General features: G+C 38.4%; 1 protein-coding gene across 1 annotated transcript in view; it reads right to left on the reverse strand.

The window, feature by feature from the left end:
* Positions 1 to 9,952, reverse strand: part of PIGL (phosphatidylinositol glycan anchor biosynthesis, class L) — a 76,077-nt gene extending 66,125 nt beyond the window's left edge. The window contains exons 1-2 of the mRNA XM_008570805.1: positions 9,512 to 9,952; positions 357 to 456 (exon numbers count right to left, since the gene is read on the reverse strand). Coding sequence (XP_008569027.1) covers positions 357 to 456; positions 9,512 to 9,746 — 335 coding nt within the window. The 5' untranslated portion in view covers positions 9,747 to 9,952. The remainder of the gene's footprint in view (positions 1 to 356; positions 457 to 9,511) is intronic.
* Between the last annotated feature and the right edge of the window lie 574 nt (positions 9,953 to 10,526).

Below are 10,526 nucleotides of genomic sequence, written 5' to 3' on the forward strand. Positions count from 1 at the left end.
GAGAGGGAGGAGGGAGGGGGGGTTCGGTAATGGGCCACAATAATCAACCTCATTGTATATCCACAAAATAAAATTTAAAAAAAAAATTGTACACTTAAAAAAAATAAAATAAAATTTATAATAAAAACTTTATGACATGTAGATGTACAGAGAAGTAGCTATCTCAAGACAAAAATCAGAAGCTGAAAAAATTTACATACATTATGCTGTCATTTAAAAACAAATGTGCAGCTATTTTTAAATAAACTTCTCAGATAAGATGTTCCTATCCACCTACATTAGTTTTCTGTGTGTTTTGAGTGTACCACTGCATATTTATTGCCAAGGAGCTTCTATGTTGTTAAAAAATAAATTACCTGTCGTCAATAATCATTACACTGGAGGGTGGAATCCCCAAAACATCACAGCTCTGCAAAAGTTCTTTCTTACGAATCTCTCCTTGATTGTAGTAATTTCCTGAGGATAACAAACATACAGTGGTAGATTTAACAGTGGAGACCTACCTATTCACTCATTCTCATTCCATCTTGTTCCGTAAAGGATTTTAAACTACCTGAAAAATGTGTATAATAAAAAGTTGAAGAGAATATAAAACCAAGGTTATCATAAGATACTCCTATAATAAGAATATCAGCAGCACAATCTTTAGAATCAGCATTCACAATTCTTCCCCATCTCTGTATCTATCTCTGTGTTCATCTGTCTGTCTGTGTTTTATTCATATGCTAGAGACAGCATGGTACATATAGCCAAGAGCACTGGCTTTGGAGTTATGCAGATTTAGGATCGACCCCACTCAGAACTGGGGTACCTAGGCACACTATTAGTTTGGGCCCCTTTAAATTTTTATTTCTCAAATATCTGTTTAACATTTATTTAAAAATGAGGCTGCTGTTCCTGAGTATTACAGGAAAATGTATAGGCAACATTCAAGTAAACATCCTCTTTTATTTTATTTTATTATTATTATTTTTTTTCCTTTTTGTCTTTTTTCATGTCCGGCAATGGATCGCAATCCTCAGTGTCGCGCCCGCACCGGACCGGGACCGGCAACGGGATCGCAACCCTCGGCGTCGCTCCCACACCTCACTCAGCCAGTGAGCGGAAACCGTTCTGTATGTGGGATCCGAACCCTCGGTGGGAGCGCCACCGCGCTCCCAAGCGGCGCACTGTAGCAGTGCGCCACTGGGCCGGCCCCTAAACATCCTCTTTTAAAAGAATTTAGCAATCAGCTATCCCCAAGCATGCCTCTAGGACATCCCAACCCCATCAGCACCCCAAAAAGCTTATGTATTCTTTATTTTCCCAACACATATATTTCTGAAGAATAGTTCTGGTAATCAGAACTCCTCTGTATCCTTACAAATAATAACATAGTGAAATTTTGGTATTATTCAAACTGTACTCATTGTGAACAACTGTCTAGCTAATGCACCCCTTAATTCAACTCTCCAGCAAATAATTGCATGTGTGATTTGTCCAACTTACCTAACTTTCCTGAGCCAGTTTTTTCACATGCAAAGTAGAAATAATGATTATCTCATAAGGCTTTCTGGAGGGTTATATGAGATAATACATATCAAAGCAGTAGGTCTTTCAGAATTACAATTCATCTTCATCATCCAGACCAAATGTTATTTCCTCTAGGAGGAGGCCTTCTCCTATTTTCCCTGGCATGTGATCATTTTCAGTATTCTATTCATAAATATGAACTTTTCTACATTATCAGATTATTAATTCCTAAACTCCCATTTTTTCCCCCAAGATTACTTGATCTTTGGTAATCAATGAAGAGTCAATGTACACTTATGATGCAATTCCTAACTTCAAATGCTGTGCACATCAGTCTGTGGGAAACTGCTTAGAATTGAGACTAACGTGTTTATAGGGCTAGTTTTATTGCCTTGGGTTTGAATTAAGGAATTTACAAGAGTTTAGGGAGTTGATGTCAGAGACCATTTAAACTATTTTCACTAAGGTGGTGAAAATGTAGGCACTTGAACAGAATACATGTCTGAGATCCTTCAGCAGCTTATAACTGACATACTTTAGAACAGTGTCCAAGTAGGATGGGTGCACTCTGGGACGGGAGGAAAAACGTTAGAACCTCTCCTCTTAATTTGTTTACCTTGTCTCTTTTATAAATATATGTTCTTGTGAATGCTGTATAATGCACACATTAGTGGTCCATAAACTTTTATGAACTATAAATAAAAATACATAATGGGAGTATATGCTCAAAGTTTTTTACCAAAAGGAGAATGTGACCAAAAAAATTTAGAGACTATTATTCTAGAAAACAGAAAATGGGATTAATGTAGATTGCTTTATTAGAACTACATTGTGTGTGTGTGCACGTATAGCACCTGCATAATTGTAAGTCTTCTGATAACTAATACTTCTCAGGCATAACTAGCAATCATAACCACATCTAATAGAAATTAAAGTCACTTGTAAAGACCCAAATTTATACATCATAATGTATAAGGTAGAAATTTCACTTTACTTAAAAAAATTAAATAGGTAATAAATTTGAAAATGTATTAGGAAGAAAAAAAGGTCCAAGTTTCTTCCACAATAAAATGAGGAAGTTTAGGTACTATGTCAGGGTCTATCGAGGATAACAGAAACCATATCAAATATTTACGACAGCAAGAATTTAATGCAAATATTTTGATACATAACTAATGGAGGATCTAAGGTACAAACAGGAAACAGTGAAGTTACCCAGAGATTAGAGACAGCAAGAAGTGACTACCAACCCGTGGTTGGAGATGTAAAGGGAGGAGGGAGTGTTACTATAGCCCAGAGGCCTGGCCTCCCAAAGGAAGCTGAAACCCAGAGAGCTGGACCCCTTTCCATTAGAATGTATCCACAAAACCCAGGTTAAGAAATCATGATTTAAAAATGAAATTAAAAATTTAAAAAGGGCAAAATATTTGAATAGACATCATCCAAAGAAGATATTAAGATGGCCAATAAGCACATGAAAAGATGCTCATCATCATTGGTCAATAGGGAATGCAAATCAAAACTATGATATCACTTCATATCCACTAGGATGGCTATAGTAAAAATATAAACTCACAAATGTTGACAAAGATATGGGGAAACTAGAACCCTAATGCATTGCGGGTGGGAACGTAAAATGATACAACTGCTGTGTAAAACATTTCGGCAATTCTTGAAAAATTTAAACAAAGAATTACCACATGACTAAGCAATTGTATTTACAGGTATATACAGCTGGCCCTCCGTATATGTGGGTTCTGCATCTGTTTTAGTCCGTTTTGTTTTGCTATAATAGAATTACCTGAGACTGGGTAATTTATAAAGAAGAGACATTTATTTGGCTTACAATTCTGGGACAGCTGCATCTGGCATGGGCCTCAGGCTGCTTCTACTCCTGGAGGAAAAGGGGTAGGCAGCTGGCAGGTACAAGCAGATCACATAGCAAGAGAGGGAGAGAGAGAGAGAGAGAGAGAGAGGGAGAGAGGGAGAGAGAAGGTGCCAGGGTTCTTTAAACAATCAGCTCTCGCAGGAACCAATAGAGAAATCACTGGCTAGCCCTCCTCCCCCAGGGAGAGCATTAATCCATTCATGAGGGATCCGCCCCCATGACTCAATCAGTTTCCAACACTGCCACATTGGAGATCAAATTTCCACATGAGTTTTGGAGGGGACAACACATCCAAACTCCATCAGCATCCATGGAGTCAACCAACTGTGGGTCAAAATTATTTGAAAAAAAAAAATTGGGTCTGTATTGAACATATACAGACTTTTTCTTGTCATTATTTCCTGAACAATACAGTATGACAACTATTTACATAGCATTCACATTGTATTAGGGATTATAAATAATCTAGAGATGATTTAAAGCATATGGGAGGATGTGCATAGGTTATATGCAAATACTACACCATTTTATAGCAGGAACTTAAGCATCTGTGAATTTTAGTATCTGTGGAAGGTCCTGGAACCAATCCCTCATGAATACCGAGGGATGACTATACTCAAAAGAACTGAAAACGAGTACTAACAGATACTTCTACATCAACCTTCATAGGAGCATTATTTAAAATAGTAAGAAGTGGAAACAACCCAAGTGTTCATCAATAGATGAATGAATAAATGAAATGTGGTATATACATACAATGAAATTTTTCAGCCATACAAAGGAATGACAGCATCTGCATATTCTTGGTGGCCTAAAGACAGGGGAGCAGGAGGTAAAGCTTGTGCACAAATAAGGAGAGCTCCATACAGACAGGACCTTCAAAAGGCACTTCCTTCAATGGATACACCCTAGACAGAGAGGGAGGGGCTACATTTCTCTCTCAGACTTGATTTTAGTAGAAGGAAAAATAAGAAAAATGTCACCCCCTAAAATTAACTATACAGTTAGCTTCACTTGCTGTGACAGACTGTATTTTCCAAAAATAGCTATAGCTATAGCAATATTTCTAGTACCACATGAACTTCTAGAATCCCTACACTCCCCATCAGGAGGTGGAATCTACTTCTCTCCTTGAAAATTCATTTGACTTACGACTGCCTCAACAAGGAGAATGCACGATTTCAAAGGCTAGGTCATGAAAGACATACAGCTACCTCTAGCACAGGCCCTCTCTCAGGAACCCAGCCACGGAGTTGTGAGGAATCCCAAGCCACATGGATATACTACATGTGGATGTTCTGGCTGATATCTCTAGTTAAGTCCCCAGCTTGTAAGCCAGACTTGTAAGTGAATGAGCCTTCAGGTGATTCCAGTCCCCAGTCTTTGGGTCCTCCAGCTGAGGTAGTAAACATCGTGGAACAGAGACTGTACTCTGTCTGAAACAATGAGAAAGTATTTAAGTTTAAACCACTAATTTTTGAGATAATTTGTTATGTGGCATTAAACAACTAATACTTTTGGATTTGGACCCTGAATTTACACTACCTCTGTGGCCTGAAAAATCTCAATGTAATATTTTAGAGTGATCTGAAATAGGTAGTGCTGGCTGAAGCAAAAGTAAATCATCTTTCAGGAAAGAACAAATTTATGGTTACTAAAGGTGAGGGGGAAGGGAACGGGGGTGGAGAAAGACTGGGCAAGACACATAGAGAATAATTATGATTTGTAATAATGAACATGCTAATAATATTGATTTGAAAAAAATAATTTAAAAAACCAAACAAATAAAAAAAGTAAATCATCAAAACATTACCACAAATATAGCTCTAAGAAACACATGCTTACATTTAAAAAAAAAAAAATCACAAAATACACATGGAAACAAGTCACCCAAAATGAGTTACCAGAACAAAGAGCAGAATCAGATACACAGACTGAAGAAATTAGAATTATTAGGAGCAGATATGTGTTTAATATATTTAAAGAAATAAAAGAGGGCATCAAAATATGAGAAAGCAACAGAGACTATATACTGCAAAAGGAATCTCTAGATATGAAAAACAGATTAAAGTACAAAATTACATAATCATCATCTCAATACTTATTTATGTAAGATCTTATTATAAAATACTTATGTAAGACCTTATTAAAAATGCTTATTTAAGACCTTATCATAAAACTGTTAAACATTAAAGAAGAGCAGTATAGATGAGGAGACATACCATAAAATGTATAAATAAAATATAGATAAAATATATAAATAAAATATAGACAAAATGTATAAAAGTATAAATAAAATACAGATGAGGAGACATACCATAAAATGATGGAAAGACTTTATATTGTAAATATGTCAATTCTCCTTATATTGATCAGATCAGTATAGTCAGTGAAATATCAATAAAAATGCCAGCAAGATTTTTTCTCAAACATGACCAAGCTAACTCTAAAATATATGTGGAAGAAGAAAAGGTCAAAAACAACAAACATACTCTGAAGAACGATCACAGGGCTGGTCATACCAGATAATAAGCTGCAGTAATTAAGATAGGGATGTCAAACTGACTAAAGAGGTAGTACACAGACCAGAAATACATGGAAATCGGATGAAAGTCTAGAGGGGAAAGGATGGACCAAATTGGTTTTCCTGACATCAATATTTCCTCCCAAACCATTCTCCATACGGCCACTAGAATGAGCTTTTGAAAACACAGAACTCATTATGGTACTTCTCCACCAAATGTATTCAATGACATCCTACTAGCTAGGATATGTGTACTGTATATTAACAGGTATTTCAATGGTTACATGAATTGGAGAAATGCTGAATTAAATGAAGTTAAATAGGGGCTGGCTGGTTAGCTCAGTTTGTTACAGCATAGTGTTATAACACCATGGTCCAGGGTTCGAATCCCCCCATACCAGCTGCCACTAAAAATAAACAAATAAATAAAGTTAATTAGGACTTTTCACAGCAAGACTTCTCAAGATGTTTATAGTCTCATAAGGACTGTGAACCTCTAAATGAGGGGATAGCACATCTGGCTAAGTTCCCCAAACTTGTCAGGCCAAGGCATTCTTTTTTTTTTTTAATAGCAGCTTGATGAACTAGTTTCTTGGAATGTACACTGTGATTCAATATAAATATTTCATCAGGTGACATGGCATACAAGGCAATGTGAGAGGTAGATGGATATAATGATTTAGAACAAAGAAGAGCCACAGGACTCTGGCTTCTTTACATTGTAGCTGGTCACTGTGGTTGTTACTTAAACTCTTTGTGATTCAGTTTCCATATCTGTAAAATAGGAATAACAATAGTACCTACCAGGTAGGGTTGCTGACAGGATTAAATGAGCCACCAATAACAAAAAATCATTTTTTCTTTCTGTTCTCTTCCCCTTAAATTGAATTATTCATTCGTTCCAAGAGCAAGACTTAGAATGACTTCCCAAGCTTCCTGTGTCTACTCCTATTTTTATTTTTTTGCTTTTTTTGGTGGCTGGCAGTAGGGGGATCTGAACCTGTGAACTTGGTGTTATAAGGCTGTCCTCTCTCTCCAACCTACGCCTGTACTTAAAGCACAGCTCAAAGAAAACCTATCCAGAGAAGCTCTTTTTTTTTTTTTTTACTTAATTTTTTTTACTTTTTGGCATCTGGACAATATGGGGATCTGAACGCTTGACCTTGGTATTACAACACCACTTTCTAACCAACTGAGCTAACTGGCTAGCCCCTTTAACCTAAACCTTTGAAAAGAAATTTAATGCTTTTCTCCATTTTGTGTCCATAGTACAGTACTTTCTCCATCACACCATTCTAGATTTCATTATATTGTATCACAAATTATTAGCTTTTCATGTTAGAACGTCAGGAGAAAGTAGGGAGAGTGAGGAATGTTTAATCCATACATTTTTGAATGAGTTAAGAATTTTAAAAGTAATTTTAAAAAGAACAAGAGAGAACAATTTAAAATGTCATGTTGAATTCAGAGGAAATGATGAAAGAAAATAAAGATATTGACTATTCATAGCAAATGGCATGGAAAAAAAAATTGACTGCCAAGTGCATGCTTTATATATTTTATTTGAAAAAATTTTGATTTCTGGTCCCAAATTTTTATGAACCTATTGAAAACAAGGAGAAATTTATTAAAGAACACACTGCACCTATAATATTTTGCAAATAAAATCCAGGCTTCTCTTGCAGATCTTGAAACAAACTTGCTTATAATTTGACTCTCATAGTTGTAGTATAAAATATAATTAAAAGCAAAGAAAAAAAACTGGGGCAATTACTTGCAACTAATATCCTTTCTTCAAAATTAAAAAAAATTTTATTTAAAATTTTTTTTGGCGGCTGGGTAATGGGATCCGAACCCCTGACCTTGGTGTTACCAACACCATGCTCTACCAAGAGAGCTAATTGGCCAGCCCTAGCAGTTAATTCTAACAGAGCACAAAGTGGGAAGAAAAGTGCTTAGACCCAAATTCTTTTTTTTTTTCCTTTTTGTCTTTTTTCGTGACCGGCAACGGATCGCAACCCTCAGTGTCGCGCCCGTACCGGACCGGGACCGGCCACGGGATCCGTACCGGACCAGGACCGGCCACGGGATCACAGCCCTCGGTGTTGCTCCCGCCCCTTGCTCAGCCAGTGAGCGGCCGGTCTGTATGTGGGATCTGAACCCTCGGCGGGAGCGCCACCGCACTTCCCAAGAGGTGCACTATAGCAGTGCGCCACCGGGCCGGCCCCCAAATTCTTAATAAACATGAGAGATGGTTTAATCTTTCTGGTAATGAAAGATTTTTGAGGGAAAAAATTAAGCAAATCAAGAAATTTATAAAAAAAACTAATCATTGCTAATCTATTAAGACAGATATCCTCATTACCGCCAGTAAGAATGTAAATTGGTATAATGTTTTTAGAAATGTGATTTGCATGCAAAGCCTTAAAACAGCCAGTTTTAGATGTCAATCCTAATGACATTACACGGAATCATAAAGATGTTCAATGCTATTTGTAATAGAGATAAACTGGGGGGAAAAGCCCCAAGTATACACACAATAAAGGATGACTAAATTAAGGTTTATATCGATGAAAGCAATTAAAAGGCAATATATATAGATCTCATTAACATGGGGAAATGTTTTAATTATAAGTTTCATGAGGGCACTATCTTTATCTAGCTCGATTTTACTGTTGTATCCCTTGGGCAAAGAATAAGGCCTAGCACATAAATATTTGTTAAATAAATGGAAAAGTTAAAGTTAAAAGGATATAAAATTGTATAAAATGTGATTTCTGTGAAAAGTCTGTATAGAAAAAGAACGGGACCCACACACAAATGGGAAAGAGGTCACGGGCAATTTTAAAAATCAGCTTTATTGAAGTATAATTTGACATACCATATAAAATTCACCCACTGTATGTGTACAGTTCAATTACTTCATTTATACAGTTTTGCAATTATCACCATAATCAAGTATCACGGTCAATTTTTGTTTTCTCATTTGATCTTCTCTGGACCGTAACATAAAACCTATTCTTTAAAAGGCTCCTTCATTGAAAGTTAGATGGAGCCGAACTATAAAATTACCTACAAAATTACTTTCTATCTAGTCATCTGAGTCTACTTCAATTTGACACAGGCATCTTTCTAGCACGAAATAGGTTTTAAAAGCAGCAGGAAGGTCCTTTCCTATCATTTATAAATGAAACTTTAAGGGCTGAGCAGGCATGATACAGCATAGATTCTGTTTGGTGTAAATAGGATCATTATTCTTGAACCTTCTGCAACTGAAAAGGTTCCACAGAACAAGGAGTACAGTTGCAGTTCCCAAAGGAAATGCAGGTACTGGATGGAACCAAATGCGAGCTATTGCTTTTCTGCTCCTAAACCCTGCCCGCAGAGAGTGGAGTACGCAAGCTGCAGACGTCCCCCAACCCACCTGGGAAAGCCGGCAGCTCCTGTCCCCAGCCTGTGAGGGGTCCAGAAAAAGGACCTTCGGTGCACTCACTTAGCTTCCCTTCGGGAAGAAGTCGACTGAGACCGGTTAGCACCTAATCCCCTCTATAACCCCAGCTTCCAGCGCCCCGCCTACGGCCTCCTACCTGTAGAGAAGCACAGCAGAGAAACCTGGTGCCTCAGGCGGGCCAAGCCAAGCACTGTGGGAGCAAAAAACATGGCTTCATCGTCGGGGTGCGCGACCACCAGGAGACTCCGGCTTCCGGCTCCCAGCAGGTCTGCGTGCTCCCGACTCTTCACTCGTTCTGAGGAGTCCCAAACCCAGAAGAAGCCCGACGCCAGGACCACCGCTGCCACACACAGGAGACCCACCACCTCCATGCTGGGTAAGTGGCATTGCGCCTGCGCAGTAGGGAATGCTGCCTACGACTCTGATTCCGGCGGGAAAACTGCACCAGCTGCAATTGCGTTCCGGCTTTAAGTCCGCCCCACCGACCAGCTCGTGTGCCTTGAGGCTTTCAAAGTAGGATTTCTCTTGCGCTTTAACAGGAAGCTTCCCAACACTTCTTTACCACGCTTTCTCCACTGTTTGCAGCATTTACGGTCTTGTGGTTGCTCAGTTTCAGTACAATGGGTTTAAAGGGAAGTGTTTTAAAATAAACTCCCACATCTTGTAGAAGTTCCCTTTCAACTCGTTTTCTAATTCATTTATTAAAACCTGGGAATTTGGGGCCGGTCCATGGTTCACTCGGGAGAGTGTGGTGCTGATAACACCAAGGCCACGGGTTCGGATCCCATATAGGGATGGCCGGTTTGCTCACTTGGGAGAGCGTTGTGCTGACAACACCAAGTCAAGGGTTGAGATCCCCTTACCCGTCATCTTAAAAAAAAAAAAAAAAAACCTGTGAATTTTTCCCAATTATATGGTTACTGGAAGAAAATTTTCCAAAATAGCCGGGTACACCACTTTGTTTTTCCTTCTCAGTTTAGGGATATGGAGTGGTGGGTTTTCTAAAGGAAAAGCATGAGGTTACGAGGTGTCATTTCACCAGAAGAGTAAGGCTGCGCGTGCACTTAGCAGTCTCGAGGGCCACGGGCTCTTCATGCGAGTTCCTTTAGGTTAAGGAGCGACATCAGGGGCCAGTCGGCCTCGCCCGGCAT

The sequence above is a fragment of the Galeopterus variegatus genome, unplaced genomic scaffold (assembly GCF_000696425.1).
Source record: "Galeopterus variegatus unplaced genomic scaffold, G_variegatus-3.0.2 Scaffold632, whole genome shotgun sequence".
NCBI classification, from domain to species: domain Eukaryota; kingdom Metazoa; phylum Chordata; class Mammalia; order Dermoptera; family Cynocephalidae; genus Galeopterus; species Galeopterus variegatus.